At 38.0% G+C, this 19,097-nt stretch overlaps 1 protein-coding gene across 5 annotated transcripts in view; it reads right to left on the reverse strand.

Annotated features, from left to right (window-relative positions):
• Positions 1–495: 495 nt before the first annotated feature.
• LOC110374324 (centaurin-gamma-1A) overlaps positions 496–19,097 on the reverse strand; it is a 235,305-nt gene continuing 216,703 nt past the window's right edge. For 3 of the 5 annotated variants that reach the window (XM_064037111.1, XM_064037115.1, XM_064037112.1), the window contains exons 4-15: positions 15,761–15,902; positions 15,219–15,353; positions 14,008–14,135; positions 6,251–6,778; positions 5,810–5,975; positions 5,217–5,420; positions 4,593–4,771; positions 3,964–4,075; positions 3,460–3,577; positions 3,016–3,135; positions 2,252–2,474; positions 496–1,610 (exon numbers count right to left, since the gene is read on the reverse strand). In XM_064037111.1, coding sequence (XP_063893181.1) covers positions 1,182–1,610; positions 2,252–2,474; positions 3,016–3,135; positions 3,460–3,577; positions 3,964–4,075; positions 4,593–4,771; positions 5,217–5,420; positions 5,810–5,975; positions 6,251–6,778; positions 14,008–14,135; positions 15,219–15,353; positions 15,761–15,902 — 2,484 coding nt within the window. In that variant the 3' untranslated portion in view covers positions 496–1,181. Of the gene's footprint in view, positions 1,611–2,251; positions 2,475–3,015; positions 3,136–3,459; positions 3,578–3,963; positions 4,076–4,592; positions 4,772–5,216; positions 5,421–5,809; positions 5,976–6,250; positions 6,779–14,007; positions 14,136–14,257; positions 14,543–15,218; positions 15,354–15,760; positions 15,903–17,839; positions 18,004–19,097 lie in introns of those variants that run through there. The other 2 variants (XM_064037113.1, XM_064037114.1) reach the window with 2 other exon arrangements.

Below are 19,097 nucleotides of genomic sequence, written 5' to 3' on the forward strand. Positions count from 1 at the left end.
ATTTCGGTCTATCGGTACTTAATTGGTACTAACTCCGCATCGCCACATACGACTAGTTGTTCTAGATATAATTACGTATGCCTGTTAGTATAATTCGCTATTATATAACTTCGGTAGCACACTATCGGTATTACACCGTAACTGTTAATCTATTGTAACTATAGACATTAAGAAAATAAACACATACAGATTAATATTTGTATAGACAGCTTTGCAGTACACTTGAAATATTAACTATGTGAAAAATTATGGGGGGAAAATATAATTATTGTAAGTATTTTTTTTTAATTTATTTAAAATTATGGGTCCTAAAATGCAATTGGTACCTACACTACGCCACTAGAAAAAAATTGTATTAAAAATTTGAACTATCAACACCGGATATGTAATACGTAATGAAAAAAATATCGGATCGACTTGAGACTATTTATTAGGAAAGATAAGTTGTATATTTAATTTATCACTGTTTGTAAAAAGAGATTATTTTTTGAATAAATTCTATTTATTCCGTGGATCCACGAGAGCTGCATATTTTTGTCTTATCCTAATAAGTGTCTCAAACCACAAGTATCTCTGCCTAGTGAAAATAACTAAGCATGACACTTCAAAAATTACATAATTCAATTTCAATTACGCTAACAATTTGTCTAATTTAATTAACTTTTTTAAATTGACAGACACGGAATTTTAACAAATTTCGCGAAATGTGTTTTTTTTTTCATGTAAGAATCAGAGATTACGTCAAATGTACCGTCAGTCGTGCGTAATATGTATACGTTTTACATATTAATACACTACATGTATTATACAAAATATTTGTTCCGCAGTTTCGTAAATACACATTAATTTATATACTTAGAATTTTGTTAAAACTACGAAAACTTAAATGCCTCTTTCATGGCTATTCAAAAACTATCTCTCTCATATTTATCAAAATTGTAATAAAACAAATTTGGAAATAAAAAGGCATATCACAAAATAAATATTTGAACATATTTATTGCATAACTCAACTGAATAATCAACAAATAATTTTAGAATATTCTACCGTAACTTGTTTCACGCATTACCAAACTGCGGCACGTGATTGAATTAAGTATAAATATACCATTAACGGTAACAACGTTCAGTCACAAATATCAACATTAATTCAAAACCGACAATTAGATTAGAAAAACTGTTTTATACTACGCTGCCGCATTTTCCGTTCGTTAATGAGAGATTGGGGCCTAGGGATGGTCGGCCCAGTGTACTGTGTGCGAAGCTAGCACCGTTGTGATCGAAGCCATTCATGTACTGGTTGTTCTGTAGCCCGATGAGCAGCTCGACGAGGGCCTTACTTGCGCTTTGGGCGTTGAGAAGTTCGAAGATGATGCAGTTGCACTCAGGCTCGGGGTTCTTGAGCGAGCTCTTGGTGCTGGAGTTGGAGCTGGTGGAGTTGGTGTTGGAGCTGGGGGCGGAGGAGTGCGGGGGCGCGGGGTGCAGGGGGCAGGACAGCTGCAGGTTCTTGGGGTACTGCGTGGGGATGCCGGACAGGTGGTTGGCGGCGGCGCGGGCGTAGAACACGCACGTGTGCCCGTCCGCGTCCGGGTAGTTCGGGTTGCCGTTGTGCTGTGGACAAAATGTTATTGGTAAGTGTTTTGTTTTGAATTTTTATGGAAGGGGTTAAAGTAATCTATACTAATATTATAAAGAGGAAAACTTTGTTTGTTTGTTTGGTTGTAATGAATACGCTCAAAAACTACTGGACCGATTTTAAAAATTCTTTCGCCATTGGAATGCTTCATTATCTGCGAGTAACATAGGCTATATTTTATCCCGGTACGGACAGTAGTTTCCACGGGACGCGGGTGAAACCGCGGGAAAACGGCTAGTGTTCAATAAATTAGTTTGTGAACGCTTCTAGCTGTTGCACGCGCGGCTGCTGAGATCTCGGGTTCGATTTCCGGGTCAGGCCGAAATCGTTTTATGGGTTTTAGTAACTTTTACGAAGCAGCCTGGAGCCTGGAAGTTAGTGATTGATACACCCATGCATCGGAGAGCACGTAAATGTCAGTCTTGCGCCTGATCTCTCTCTGGACGCCATCGCCATCTCTTCAGGCTATGAAGGAATAGTGAGTGCACCTGTGTCTACACAAATGCTTGCGCACTAAAATATGTCCTTCGCAGTTGGCTGATCTCCTGACATGAGAACAGCCGCCGTGGCCGATATCGGCTAGGAGGATATCATTATCATCGTGACATGTACTGACCCATATGAGCAGCTGCGCGGCGGCGAGGTGCCCGGCGGCGGCGGCGGCGCGCAGCGCCAGCGCGCGGTCGTGCGGCGCGGGCGCGGCGCGCGCGGGCGCGGACAGGGCTCGCGCGAGTGCCGCCACCCCGCCGCGCGCGCCGCACGTGCGCAGCGCCTCGGTGCCGGTGGCGACGGGCTCGCTGCTCAGGAACGCGCGACGCTCGTACTTCAGGCGGATCCACCTGGAATGAAAAGGTTTAAAAGTGATGAGACTTGGTTCGCGACAGTTTCGCTCATGTTCGTACTCGCACACTCCCTTGTTCGCAGCCGTAAGCTATCATATTCGACTCGCACTCGCACGCTATCATGTTCGCACTCGCACGCTCTCGTCTTGGTGGCCTAGTGAGTAAAGAAACAACCTCTCGAGTATAAAGAAGTGGGTTCGATTCCAGGTCAGACAAGTACCAATGCAACTTTTCTAATGTTGTATGTACTTTCTAAGTAATCTTAGACATCAATGGCTGATAAAAAGGTGAAGGAAAACATCTTGAGGAAACTTGGACTGTAAGTAAAGTCTGAAGTCACCAACCCGCATTGAGCAAGCGTGGTGACTATGCTCAATCCTTCTCCGTATGAGAGGAGGCCTGTGCCCAGCAGTGGGACGATAAAAAAGCTGTCACTCCACGCTCTCGGGTTCCCAAATCGAGACATACACGCAGACACGTAAGCCCAACTTGGTACGCATATCACTCACTCACATAACTCAAATTGTTAAGCGCTTACCTCTCCTTCTCCTCTCGACTAGACGTGGCCATGGGTTTGACGTGACCCCTGAGGTCAGCCTCCCATATTGAATTCGCGAGCTCATTACCCAATGACACCATGACACTCACGTGGCTCAATCTGTAATGAAAAAATAGAAATAATTGACAAGAACTGTGCGTATTATTTGAAATAAACTTTATATTTAAAAACTAGTCGTTTTCCTGCGGTTTACCTGCATCCAGGAAAACTTCTACCCGTACCCGAATAAAATATACCCTATGTTACTTGGGAATAGTTAAGCTATCCGTGACAATTAAACAGAGAAATAATTTTTCAAATGGATTTAGTATTTACAAAAGAAACAATAAAAATTTTAAGTAATTAGCTATGGTATTAGTATAGCTACCGATAAATATGCACATTCTTATAATGATTACGTATTATTAAGAAATAAATACGTACGGCCACTCGTCGAGATCCAGCGATCGTACCCGCGATATATGTGAGCCGAGGTTCCTGTGTATGCCCGAACACTCGATGCAGATCAGTATTCCTAGGTTCAAGCTCGCCCAGTCTGGATCTAAAGTGAGAAATAAATCGTTCAGATATAGCATGTTGAACATAAAAATTTTACATTTTTGTCGCCTCAGAAAGTAAAAATAGTTAAAATATTTTTTAATCAATGGGAAAATAAATGGGATTCAATCGTGGGAAAGAACAAGATTTTGCTTTTTTCTGTATTTGAGTTGTTGACATATTCATAGTTGCAGCTCTGACTTGATTAGAACCTGTTTTCCTTTTTATACAATTTATAAAATTATCTTTTAAAATTGAATTGATTTTCAATTTAGATTGAATTTAAATGTGAAGTCCTCGTTGCTAATGTTTGGATGCCCACCCGGGTATATGTGTGTATAATATGTATGTTTTATTTGTATATTTGTGTATATTAGTATGTTATGTTACCTGCAGCGCCACAGTCACAGCACTTGTCGTTGCCGTGTACCCTGCGGATGTATTGCGTGGCGCGGACGTCGCCCGTCGAGTTGGCGCCGGTCGGCATGGGCTGGCGGGACGTCTGTGGGTAAGGAGAATACTATTAGAAACGTGCTATACATTGTTGTTCTAAAGGTGCGTCTACACGGTGCATGTAGCTGGAGCAAGTTAACATGCGCAAGTGTCAAGAGCACGGGGGTGGTACACGCGCGAGTCGCTGGACCCGCACGTTTTTTAAATGCATGTAACCTGCGCATGTGTCTCAAGATACGCAAGCTACTTTTGCACCGTGTAGATGCACTCTAAGGAGTTTCGCTGTGTGTCGCGGGCAACGTAGCCCGTCGTGGAAACCGTCTGATCAGTCGGCCGTTCACGATACGGGCAGCGTAGAGAGCTCAATTATGATTATGTAGAAACTGCTTCATTCTACCGATCTGCCTCACTCCGCGCTGGTCTATAAGTGTTGCCGCACATGGGCCACAACCTCAAAAGCTCTAAGATGACACGAAACGAGCACGGATGCACGCATTGAAAACCTATTAGACACTTTTTAACAGTTTTAGACAGCAGTGAAGATTGTGAACTATCGTGTTACTAACCCGTCCCTGCAGAGCCGCTAATATCTGCGCCTCAACAGCGGCGACCCATGCATCTCGCTCAGCAGCCGCCGCGCCCGCCGCGCCCGCGCCGCCGCCCGCCGCGCCGCACACCTCCCAGCGCCAGCGCTTGCCGTCCAGGCTCACTATTGTGAACTCGCAGGAGGTCGCGTATTCGCCGTCTGAGGAGAAAGAAATATTAGAATATTATTTTGAGCATGTATTTAATGAATAATCATGTGCGGAGTGCACCCGGAAAAGTGGGCCAGCTTAACCACAAAATGGACCCCTGATAATAGAAGGCGACAAAAGAAACTCCTTCCTCGGGTACTGGGCAAAAAAGTATACCGCAACCTACAGAGAAAAATGAAGGTTATGGCTAACCCTTTGCCCAGCAAGGGGACAGCATAGGCTAATTTAAAAAATTAATTAATAAAGAATAAGTAAGTAAAAGACCAAAAAGCAGAAGAAACAACAGTAAACTGAATCATTGAGGGCTAACTTTCAAATCTTAGTAAGTTCAGCTGAGTCCATAATGCTTCCCTTAATCGGTTGCTTTATGCTAACACCATAATCTAAGTTCCACATTACAGTCACAAAAACACAATCATTAGTTGTTCTACTAACCTTCATCCCCATCCTTCTTAACCCCACTACTCTTCATGCGTCGATGTCGTTTCTTGACATGCGGCGTATCCTTGTCCTGTCCGTTAGTGGATCCGAGTTCGGGCTCTGAAGCGAGGGATTGGCGGCTGGTGGCGGGCTCCTTCATTGTGTCAAACGCTGACATTAGCGCTTTGTCTGTGGCACGGGTTGGCTTGTCTTTGTAACCTGAAATGGACCATTTAAGTTGAATATATTGCTGGGAGCAACGAGGGATAAAAGTATATAACGTACAAGCGTTGGTTAGGTTAAGTCAGAAACCATATATCTAGTTTGATTCTTTGCAATTAAAATAGAGTGTTTTTGTTTTCTTAATAATGAAAAAATCTTTAAAAAGTTTCCTACATCTGTTGGCAAAGCAGCATGAAATATCGTTGCTAACTGAAACACATCTATGCGCCTTTTATCGATATCTATGTACTGTCAATTAGAACAAATCTATAAACACAGGGTTTATAGATTTTCATTTCACAAAAACACTTTCAATTAGAAATGAACTAATTTAGTTATCTACCTTAGTTGCCACTTAATAATTGACACAAATCACAAAAACTCACCAATAGACAGTCCACCGATGCTATCATGTATATCGAGACTGCTGTACCCATTGTACCCGGGTACCGTCGTGATGATGGACTTGGAGCCCCGAGGCTTCTGTCCCGGGACCTTCACCGTCACGTACTGAAGGGAGATCTCTTTGCCGTTCACGTCTTCCATGTAGTCCTGGAATTAAGAGGTTTGGTTTAATTTTTTTCACCATGAAGGTTGGTGTATTATCCTAAGAAAAAAAAAAACTTGTTCCAAATTCAAATGTAAGTCGAGAAAGTAGCATAGAGTATGGAGATATAAGTAAGAAGTGGAATTTTCACGCAAAGCAAGTAATTCAAAACTATACCAAAATGAATTATTCTGAGTGATACAGAATCAACTAGTTACTTCCCTAACAGAACATAACATCACCACGTAAAACAAAGGCAAAATATATAAACAAAACTTACATGTAAACTAGGATGATAAGTCAACCTGCCATCATCGCACAACGTCACATATTTCTTCTTCCACTCTTTATTCAGAGCTTTACTACTCTTCTTGTACAAATACCCCTGCTTCAAAGGAATCGCTCTACCAGACCCCAACTCCCCATTTTTCAATCTATCATCCCCCTTTTTCGAGGGGGTAAAGAGATTCGATCTCCTTCGAGACTTTCTTGACGTCGTGGGCGTTGATGAAGGAGTCGGCAAATCCTTGGACTCTTTAGGGGGCTGTAGGTTATCTAAACAATGAGGAGCAGTGAACTTGACGTTGTTATTCTCCGTTGCTATGGAAACGAGGCCTGATGAAGACCCGTGACTGCCAAGGGAGTTGCCCCACCGTGACGACGTGTCTGAGCCATTCGTGCTGTGGATTTCAACGACGTGCGTTGAAGAGATTCCGCTACTGTTTGAAGAGGCGTCGAAGGATTGCGCGCCTCGATGTAAGTGGTGGGATGAGGCTGATAGAGTGTGATGGCCGCGGGGTAACGAGTCCTGGAAGATAACGTGATGAAGATTAGTTGATGATCAATATTACGTATATTGGGAACTTTCCATCTGGATATTTTTTATGGACTGGTGGTGCAAACTATTTTAGTTATGTGTATGTTATTTTGTAAGTAAAGTACTTTTGAAAAGTAAACGCTGTTTTTCTTTAAACTAAAGAAGCAATACACCTAAGTTGATTAGACAGATACCTGCAAGTACCCACAAGTAGATAATATCTTTCAAGAAAATTTTCTAAAACCTAACAAACAATTTTCGTAACACAAAATGTATGTCAAGTTACACTTCTTTATCAAGACTTTTACATAATTCAATGTCAGAACGAGCTCAAGCGTAGGCAGTTGATAGCACAAGTTTCTTATACGGCAAAATAATGGCTTCCTACGGATTCAGACGTATATGGAATTAGTTAGTGACTCACATGATAGTAATTATTATTAGGATAACTAACCATGACCTATTCGACTCGTCTTGATTAAATAACAATAGGTTTAATCGTTGGAGATGAAATGAGGAGGAACGTGACTAAGCCACCGATGAGTTAGGAGATAGGTATAGAGGATAGATACATAGAGGAAGAATAAAACTAAAGAGATAGATGGATTGTATGAAAGAGGAAAGCCAGAGTCAAAGGTAATGGGAGAGACATCCTTGTAACAGCAAGAACAATGATATCAGAAACTTAAGGACAGAGAAGAGAAATATTACTTAGAAATATAGAAGCCTAGGCCTATGTGAAAAGTATTGAAAAAATTGCTCATAGCCCACATTACCAGAGGCCACTTTTAATGTTGTTTTTCTATCTAACAATCACCTATAAGTGTTATGTTGTTGCGGCCCAGTCAAAGCGTACCTTTACATCCTACGTTTAAGTACAATTTTCCTCTATTATCCAGCAGTTACGGCGTCATTGAGTGACAAACATACAAATAAACTGTGTGAACTATCTTTATGAAGGTGAGGTGTTCTTCCTGTACCTTTTAAGGTCTTCTAATGTCCATTATAGACTGTAGCATCATTTAGATGCGTTTAGACCCTGATCGAAGTTTAGAACAAACGAACAAAGAACTATAGCTAAGGCTATTTTTAACCGTCTCCCAAAAAGAAGGAGGTTCTCAATTCGACGGGATCTTTGTTTTGTTTGTTCAGTGATTAGTCAAACACGCCTGGACCAATTTTTTTGCAGTATTTTTCTATCAAATTCTTCAACGCTAAAATAGATACGCAGCATCGAACTCTTGTGGTTTAAAAGGACCATTTTTAATTCACACCAAAGACATTTTATCTGCAAACTGAAGGTAATTTTTCAGGTAAATGCAAGCAATCGTCAAATTGACGACACCTTACTCATAACGCGCAGTTTACCTACATGAACATTGCCTAGGCTTTATTGTTCTGTGATTCACAAACCACAACCGGTAGCGGCTCTAACGTCACAAGTAGGTACTAAATACAGGACAATAAGTTATTGTTGACCTAATTTAGGAACTGGCCATCATTGAGATTATCAAACAAGTTTGTATGTATATGTGTAGCGATCGATTGAATCGCATTGTGTTTGATTGAAGCTAATTCACATGCGGCTGCAACTTTGTGTGAGTCAATGATGTTTGGTGCATTGAAAATCGCAGTAGTTAATTGCAATGTTGATATATTTGGGCTTAGATCTTCGATATTGTATGTAAACACACTACCTATATTGTTAACTTAAACGATCAAGTTTTCAGGCTTACATTTCAAGACAGGGAATCCACTCTGTATTAAGATGGGAGTTGCTTATTCAGTCTAAATTGGTTAGTTTCGCCTTTACTGGTTCTGCTTTTAAAATAGAACACCCAATTCCACTAGCTATGCAAATTGTAGGAAGATCCAAGACCTTAATTGTCTTTTTATTAGATCTTCGGCCATTTGTTTTAATTGTGTTTAAACTATTCGTGAAGGGCAAAGCGTACAGGAAATCAATTGATAACAAAGGTCTGTAGGTACTTCCAATTATAAAGACCTTGGTCTTATTTGGGAAGACGATAGGAAAATGTATTAAAAAACATTTGTTTCTTAGACCTATTAAATGCAACCTGATGATTGTTCATCATCATCATCTCAGCCATAGGACGTCCACTGCTGAACATAGGCCTCCCCCTTAGATCTCCACAGACACCCACACACCAGACACTCCACAGACCTGTTGGAAGCGACCTGCATCCAGCGTCTTCCGGCAACCTTTATAAGGTCGTCTGTCTGATGATTGTTACCAGAGTCAAAATCTGAATTGTGTACCGTAGATGAAGCGGTATGGCTACATGTAAAGCTACTTTGTAAGATCATAGTATCATTCACTTCAGTTGGGGAAAAACTTTAAATACCTAAGTGTAAGTACAGGGTAAACACCGATAAATCCACAATGTACTGAATCAAGTGCACTTTGATAATGATTCATTGATTCCCACTAAACGTTATCAACCAATAAAAAGAAGAACGGAATAAAACAAAATAGATAATCTTATACCTTATTTTTACTTTCAAAAACAAGATATTATATTTTCCACCTACATGCCTTCATTAGCCTTGAAATTAGGGCTGCCATCCGTCCGGGTTTCCCCGGATTTGTCCTCGTTTGGAGGCCGTCCGGGGGCCGTCCGGGCGGGGTTTCAAGAAGTGTCCGGGGAAAACCCGGACATTTTTTATTGGGCCATCTTAACCTATGGTGCCTGGGTATGCGAATTACCCGGGCGCCTAATAATGCAGAAGTCGAAGTGTCCCAAAACTCCAAAATATTCGCGCTCGCTTCGCTCGCGACTTCTCTTCTTGCCACATTTTTTTTCCGTTTAGCTACTTTAATATCCCAATATTCAAAAAATTTTGCGCTCGCTTCGCTTGCGGCTTCTTCACTTTGCGGATTTTTTTATTTTACAAGTTTAGGTGCTTTAGTGACCCAAACCTCAAAAATTTTCGCGCTCGCTGCGCTCGCGGCGACTTCACTTTACAGTTGTGTTTGTATTTTTCAACATTTTTTTGTCTAACTTATCAAGAAGGTTCCTAGTTTCCATATGAGCTTTCTTAATTATGACCTTCGAGATACATTAAGTCACAATTTTTCAATACTAGGTACTACATGAGCTAGAGACGGCCCTGATTTTTCATGTAAGGAAGGACCTCATTGAATTTAAGTAATATGGTAATATTAAAAATTAGGTCTTGTTTCGTTAAACAAAAAAAATCGGACTCGTCCGGGGAAAAAATGCTATTTACGTCAAATGTCCGGGTTTTTTTAAATATTTGTCCGGGTTTGGCGAAATTCGAAATGGCAGCCCTACTTGAAATAATCAATAACTAGTTTGACTAAAATACGTTCGTTGAGATTTATGGCCATAGAAATACCACAACTTATGACACACCTTTGAATGACACGAAATTATGTAACTACTACTAACTACAAAACGTTTGGTTATGAACACCTGTTTCTATTGTGTAGTGTATGTCGACTTGAATCATAAAATTGGCAATAAGTACTTGCGTCTGTTTGGTCGTAACTTCAGTAGACTTGTAAGTATCGCAAGAATCTTCCGAACGTGTGAGCTGCAGGTTTAAATGACCTAACAAGCCCTAACGTCACTTTTCTCAAGAGAGCAAGAGCAGTCAAATGGTATCTTAGTCTGAATATAAAATTGTAGGTAGGTATATGAGGTAGGCGAATAATCTGAAAAATTCAGGCGCTAAACGTAGGCTGATTCCAATTGACATTTGGGAATCGATCGATGGAATATGATTATACACAGCAATCTACTAGTGCATTATGTTTACAACTGGATAGCTATTGTAATAGATCAATTCGCTATATTTGCCATTCTTTTCAATATCAAAAACATTAATGTATTATTATAGAATTGAGTTCAAAATATAACACAGGGTTCACGGGTTCATATGTTGCATTAAAACTGCAATGATGTACAGATGGTTTTAACGTCGGGTTGTTTATGCATGTAACTAATTAATATGCATGTCCAATGCAATGCTGTCTGGAACAGTGAGAACCCAGACTCAATGGATTTAATAAGCATAAGGTAAGTAAGAACTTTAGTTGGAACTAAATAGCACTTTTGGAGCTGCAAAACGAATGCTTGAAAAAAACAAAAGAGTAACAAGAAAACACATTAGCTTAATGACACCGAGAAAGTCCTTCTAAATTCAAAATAACGCTAAGCGTGTCAACAATTTAGCCATTACATCACAAACGACCTAACGTCCGACATTTCTGGTCAAAAAATATTACAAAACAAATCTTCCACCGCAAATATAATATAATACGAAAATTGAATAGATTATAAAATTACATGAGAGACAAAATTCGAAGCTTTCTCTCTGTATTCGGAATAGAACGGTCAGTTACATAGACGTTACGCAATGGGTAAGATTACACTCTGATAGTGGTATCAGAAGATTAGATATTGCGTTTGAAAATTGGATATAAGAATTTAGACGTCAGGATTGTTAAATATTAACTATAAAAATAAAATAAATAAATGCAGTTCATTTTTTAAATAAAGAACAAAAGGATAGTTCCTATGTTATTGGCGCTTCAATAATTCATATTTGTTTTGTTATAATTTATTGCCTAGAAAGTCCACATTTTGTACATTCTACACATTTCCACAATGCCTTTGTTCTGTATAGGCCAGTGCACCTGAGTTGTATGTTTACAATCCTAGAATAAATTCGCTTTGCATAGGAACTATTAATTAATTGCACACAATCTTTGACCATGGACCATGACCTACCTCAAAAATAAATTATTAAATGTATCTGGTATGAATGAAAAAAGAAAATATAGCCTATTTTATGATTGCCTACCCATTTCCATTTCAGTCCTCATCATCATCTGCCTAGCCTTTTCCCAACTTTGTTAGGGGTCGGCTTTCAGTCTAAAACAAGGAGCGACTGCCTATCTGACCTCCTCAACCTAGTTACCCGGACTATACAATTTTCATTTCAGTCCTACTCACCTCAAATTCGAAGCGTATCGCTCAATGCACTAAGTGCTGTATTAAGATAAGATAATATTACTTCTATAATACACAAAGGCAAACATTTAACCATTATGTTTAGTTGTATAGATTATTTAATGATAGTGCTAATGAAACGGTTACTACAAAGGTAAAATCCTCATTTCTATCCAGCATTATAATATTTATGGCCAGTCTTGAAAAGGCCAACAGCCATCTCATTATGTGTTGCCAGTTGCAAATAACTTTTCAATCAAGGAAACAAAAAGGTTTTATATTACTTTGACATTATCTGATACAAAGCCAGTTCTATAACTATTCTACTGATAAAATAATTTTCATTTGAAATGCAGATGTTGACCTATAGATTTAATACTGCTATTAATATTTTAGTAAGATTTATCGCTTGATGGACAAAAAGTTGTCACCTGATTAGTTTACTTAATTTAAATTCATATTCTGCTATTAATAGTATAAAATTAATGTCATCCATACTTAGTTATTGAAATACTACATTATGGACATATTACGGAGATAAAGAAAGGGGGACAGTATGACCTAAATTATACCATACTGGAGATTTACAAAAAAAGGAGAACAAAAAGATGTTTCTCCTGCTGAATTTCTAAATAATCATCTAGCAAGTAAATTATGTTTCCATCGAAATAATAAAAATAAAAGAATACTATGCTAAAGTCCGGCTTGTGAATGGCCAATTCTGCCAGTAGAGCATATAATTAAACTATTAAATGTAACTAATGAGGCGCGAACACAATTGTCTGTCTAGGTATTTAAACTGCAGTAAATTATAAGAAAAACAAAGTTTCCTTTAAAATACACGAAAGTTAATGATAGACAATTTTTGTGGAACTGATATTTTTTCAGGAATTATAACTTGGAAGATCCTTTATAAAACTATACTCCTTTAATGGTTGGTGCTACGATACTTTCATCACTTACAAAAAAAAAAACAAAGTCCCGAGAGGTTTGCCTGTATGTTGTTTTGTAAGACTTACACTTAGAGACAATAATTACAAGAATTTTATAGAGTTTTCAACTAAAACGAAGACACATTATTATTAAAATATCTGCTAACTTTTTTATATGAACTTGCAAAATCATTCAAGAACCAGTGCCTTGGATTGCATCATTAAAATTGTACCATAATATTATGGTAAAATTATGACATTGTCTATGCATGTTACATAAGATATACTCATCCCCCAGGCTGTTAATAGAACTTATCTAGCCGTGTGTAATTAATAGAGAAGATAATTATGGAGTCTCATGGGACCTCATAACATATTCTTATTGTTCTATAGTAGAATACTAGTTATTACTCCTACAATACTGGCTGTTAACTTGCATCAATGTATAAAAGAGGTTTTTATCATTTATCTACAAAGAAAATGATCTATTGATCTCTCATAGACAATGTAGTTGAAAGTAAAAGTCAAGTTATCAGTGTGATATATGTACATCTTATCCCTTTTATTGCGATTTTCCAATAATCACTAAAATAATAGAAGGAAAATATATTTCCTAGTACTGCAATCTATCTAATCTATTGTATGCCTAAATAATGATTTGCATGAAATGTTTTGTTCTATATGAACTCTATAGGCAGAAAATATAAGAAATTAAAAAAAGAACATAAATACTGGCCACTGCAGTAACTCTGGGAGCAAAGCCACATGTTTAGCAAAGAAAAATAAAAAACACATGTTATTTTTTTATTTGTCATTGAGTCTCTTTGCTGTATGTATGGCTCACACATTGTATTATGCCCATGATGTCTATTTAGTACTAGTCATATCAATTACTGCCTTTTTGCTCCTTAATTCAATTTAATTATGATTTATGCTTGGCTGCTGAAGTAGGTACTACAAATTGTAACAACATCCTATTGTATAATACTCATAATAGCCAAGTGTTATTTGGATTATAATAGCTACATGTGGTAATTAGTACTAAAAATAGTTGGTGAATTTCTTTATGTGAGATTTTTCTCTATTTTGAGATGTGTAGGTACTTGCAGTTTTTTGAGGGTTTTGATTGATATTTATGGATTGTTTCTCAATGATTGAGAATTGTTGTTTTGTTAAAAGATCATGAACTAGATACCTAGATTGTCAATAGATATAATACCACATTGATAAAACAATTGTATTTTCGAATACAGGCGAACGCTCGGAAGTAATAGTAGTCGATAATTACCTTGTAAAGGAATGTTGAGTGGTTGTGGCTTGGCGAATTCACTAACGGCTGTGGAGTCACAGGCCTGGAACCCCCGGACAAGCATTGCGAGGAAGCCGACAACCTAGTGCCCACAATCTTCTGACACGCTGCAAAACAAAACAATCACCAATATAATCACCACAACACTTAAAACTTTCACATTTCCGATATCCCAAAAGCACGACAACTAGATCTAAACGGTCAATCGAACAATAACATTTTCACGCACATTCAAATTTAGACGATTTCCTACGATCGCGTTCCTCAGCTCTTTGTATGTTGTAGCACGAGCTGCGACGCCTCAAACTTGATATAGGCGACATGTTAGTCTTAAAAATAAGTGTTCTCTCCATCCTTCCATTCAGGATAAGATTGAAAATAAACGTAAAATTCACACAAACGACGCTATAAAAACGTCAAAAAAATGTAAACAATGCGATGTCGCGGCGACGAACGAACGAGAACGAACTAAACGACCGCGCGACTGGGGGCCGGTGTTGCCACTGCGTGCGCCAGAACACCCCGCAAGCGAAACGAGATCCACAGACTAGTTAATAAGTACGCTTGTAGCCTCATCACATCGTAGCATCACGCGAGACGATGCGATCGTAAAAAAACTCCATTATGTAATTTTATAACTCTCTATCGATCTCAATCAGTGAAATAGCCGATATGTTCAATATCATTTACGGAAATACTTTAAAATTTACCGAACTTTATGAAGCAAGTTGCTCTATATCTTTATAGGTAAGAGGATGTGTATCAGATAGGAAGATTATTCTCAAAATGATAAAAGTTAGCGTATCGGTCGAGTGTTTTGACATATTTCCGATTGATAAAAAGACAGCAATGTACTGAAACGTGGATACTTTTTATTATAAATCGTATAGAATAATTGCTGCTCTATCTAAAATTAAACAACTTAGTTTTAATAATCTTATGCAAGCATAAAATGTGCATGCTAAGTATAAACGCCCAACTTTTAAACTAGTTTGCTTCTATTCTAACTAATACGAATGCAATCTATAAAAACAAATATAACACAGATCTATGAGTAGGCATCTATAGTGTACACAATTCTTATGTAAATCACCAACGGTAGAAACATTCCAAAAAACTGTTGTAGAAAAACGTGAGCTGACATCATCCGAAATAAATATTCAATGTTCGTTTAAGATCGTTACACTTACCGTCTTGGAAGACTCTTTCCACGTTCAGGCCGTACGTAGCACAAGTCTCGTAGTAAGAACATCTTCGCAGTTCATTCGATAGCTTGCGAGCGCGGTTGTCGTCTACCACGCGTGGACTACTTTCACTTATGGCATCTGGAAGAGCAACCAATCATTTAATAGGAAATAGTTTATCGGACGCGTGTACGTAATTATGTTAATTTTTTGTTTAATATACGTCTTTGGGGTGTCGGAAATTCGTTTTGATAATTGGACTTCATATTTTTATGAATTGTCAGCCTCGTCCGATTTATTACATTATTTTAAGTATTACCATTAAAGTCAAGTTTTTCTTTATCAATGACGGTAAACCCTTATCAATAAAAAAAACGTAATTACCTAAAGATACGTAACTAAACAATAATAAGGAAAGTCGTTTCACTTATCATTCAATTAAAAGTGAAAGCATTACATTTATATCACCGATAAGGTTTAAAGAAAGTGGGTTTAGATAATGAAATGGAGCAATATCTGGAGCAAGGTGAGCATCTCAATAAACCTACCTTGGGTTCCGACCAATATGATCGGAATCTCCGCGGAATTCCTATAATGGGACATTTTACTGAAGTAGTTCGACACCGTATTATAGCTGATCTCGTTGTCCAGGCTGAACACGAAGATTACGGCATCCACCCAAGCCGTAAACTGTAACAAAAGATAAAATATTATAAACATATTGCCTAATAAACCTGATAACAATTCATACACCATTTTCAAATCAATTTCCTTCAATGTTTTGTCAAATTACTTAAGCGGAAATTAATAATGCCGTTCCTGTTTCGGAGAAAATTAGCAAAGGCTTTAAGTTGTTCTGCATATTTTATGGACTGAGCGACTCGATTATGGACTGATGAACATAAATACCCGCACCTCGTCCCTCACGAGACCTTGGTTTGTTCGTAAAATCAATAATATTATAATTATAAGCCGACAGATTTACTTTGCCTTTTAGAGAATTTGTTCAACCAAGTAGATATAGTTAATCAGATAAACATCTAGTTTATATTATTTTTACTTTCGGAGTAGAACGCCATATGGCCAAAACAGCAAACTGCATTACAGGGTAGGTAATCCAATAACCTGACGATAAGAAAGACCCCAACGTGAAGTAACCCTGTTGCGAAATATCTGTATAGAAAAACCGCGCCCTTCAAGGGGGACCCATAATAATTACGTGGGGTAATTTCGTGCAGTCGTAAGGGTTTAAAACGGAAGGGTTATGTGATACTTGCGTCTGCAAACATAGTGCATGTGGTTTGGACAAGGTAATTGCATAATACTGTAGCATTTGTAATGATGAAATGAGCATAATGAATGATATAATTGAAAACGTGTGTACAAGGAGGTGTTCTAAATTATTTAGTAGTTCATTATAATAATTTAATTACAAATGTGTTTTGCTTTGTCTTATTTATGTAAGGAAATTGTACACTTTCTTTTAACACCATAAGTCTATGAATAAACTCATTAGTATGTGACAATGACTAGTGCTTGTCTAATCTACATATTTTTTGCAAACTGTTGATCCGTAAACGACGTCTCTATTGTCATGTAGACTAGGCAGCAGAAAATGTATGACTAACTCAGCTTCCACTTGAATGAAGATGCGTGCGTGGGAGGGTGTCACCCCTTTCCTCTGAACAACAATCGAAGGCATGAGGAGCGTCATCCGGCGGCAGAGTGCGTGACGATGACACGAAAGGAAAAACCTTGGAAAAACTACTCCACCCTCCCCAGGATAATATTCCTTTGTTTTACAGAAAGCAATTTGTATACGTTAAAAATGCAGCACTAAGCACTTCATAAAGTCCATTGTTATATCAGGACAAGACTAAAATAGCCCCTTTATTTCTCGCTCCAACGCTTAGAAAGGGAACGAAAAAATTGCGGTCGTTTTACTTAATCGCAGTATTATTCCGAAAGCATTAACGTAATGTTGTATAAAATGCCAATATATTGCAGAATAAACGCATAATTTAGTGCAGACGTACGCATTTATTAAAATAAATATACCATTTCATCGTTCATTCGGCAAATCTTATCGAAAATATCAGGAATAGATAGCTGGATCAAAATAAAAAACGTGCGCGCTAATAATCGAGGTCTCATTGAATGAGATGTTTATTTATATCAACGTCGAACGAATACAGGATTATGAGTAGATTGCATGTCATAATGAAATCACAGCCGTGAAATTTGGAAGCGAAGGTTGTAGCACCCGGCCCGCAAAATATGTGAAATACTTTAAACGACGCGTGAAATTATATTGCTGATGACATAAATTTGACACACATAAAACCTTATTACGATATTTGTATCCATGTAAATATTGTATGCGAGAATATCAACTTTATACTCTACATAGGTATGTATAAAAATATGCTGATAGTGAATACCCACTCATAACATTTGCCATAAAAAAGTGCTACCGTACAGGGAGTCAGCATTAAGTGCAAAGTAACATTAACATCAACGAAGGTTCGTTACCTCCACGTATTTCACACATAATATTCCTGTCAATGTTAAGATTATTAAATTAAATGATATGAATATTAAAGTTAGTTCTATAATTATATTCTTACCAATCCATGAGAAGAACTCGCTTTTCTACAGTTACCACTGATTAATGATTCACTGTTTTAGTAACATTTATACATTTTAATGATTTAAATAGTGCAATGACATTAAAAAAGTTGATCGGGGAAAGCGACACTGTGTATCCAGGGCGGCACTCTGATGGCGACTGGGCGGGCGGGCGGCTCCAAGCTTGGGCGGCGAAGCCTTCGTTTATTTCCATTTCCCTCCCTCTCCCTGTTCGCTCCCCACAAAAAGAGACAGAAACATTGAGTGCAACTTCAATGCAACCACTGCAAGCCTTTATTCCTGGCATCCGATATCAGGATTAGCATTATGGAGATAATTAAAACAATAACGGTTAGAAAATAATGAAGTCAGTTTTTGGTACTTATAGTTATGAATGATGATAATTATTTGTTTATATCAACTATGTATAATTATCGTATTATGTACAATATAGTACATGGCCTTAGGTTACTGTTAGCATCAATAGAGGTAGCTTCGACACGTCATCGATTACGGCTTTTGGGGTAACAACTCTGATAAAATCACTTTTTATGGATGATGCTGTACATAATTTAGAAGAAAAACATTATTTGAGAATCATAACACTATTTTACGTTTATGATGTAATTATAAGAAGCGAAAATCAATTGATTCTTTCGTCTACATAAAGACAACAACCTACTAATTAAAGATCACCTTATGAACGACGTAAGCCGATGAACTAGTCATCTAAATATGACTTGCTGATTGAATTATAAGGATTATAGAGATTCACCGCACTGTAATACAATTAATAATGTTACGTTATATAATTTGGAAGCAAAAGGACTCTGGGGTTGTGTGTGAATGGACTGAGAGGTCTAATTTTCTAGACCTTGAGTTGCAGACGGCCGGAGTTCAAGCCGTGTCGGTCATATACCCCGTGCAATGTCAGCCAGTGAAAACGCATTAATATTATAAAAAAAGTGACATAAAAGTTATGACGCTTGTTAGGTAAGGTCACTTTTAATTCAATAATATTAAACAAAAACTAAAAATATGCGTTTTGGATATAAAATATTGCTTACGAAAATGAACACTTCATTACGTAAAACGCACTTTCATCTTCTATCGTTGAGGATATAGGGGAAGCGAAACTACATTACGACAAGGAAGTGAGCGAACGCAGCTCGATTCTAGTAAAACTTGTGCGTGCCGTGTCATCCATCGCGCCCCGTAAAATTACCCAAGAATGTGGGTAAAAAATTAACTTGTTTT

This window comes from Helicoverpa armigera, chromosome 12 (assembly GCF_030705265.1).
Source record: "Helicoverpa armigera isolate CAAS_96S chromosome 12, ASM3070526v1, whole genome shotgun sequence".
Taxonomy (NCBI): Eukaryota; Metazoa; Arthropoda; class Insecta; order Lepidoptera; family Noctuidae; genus Helicoverpa; species Helicoverpa armigera.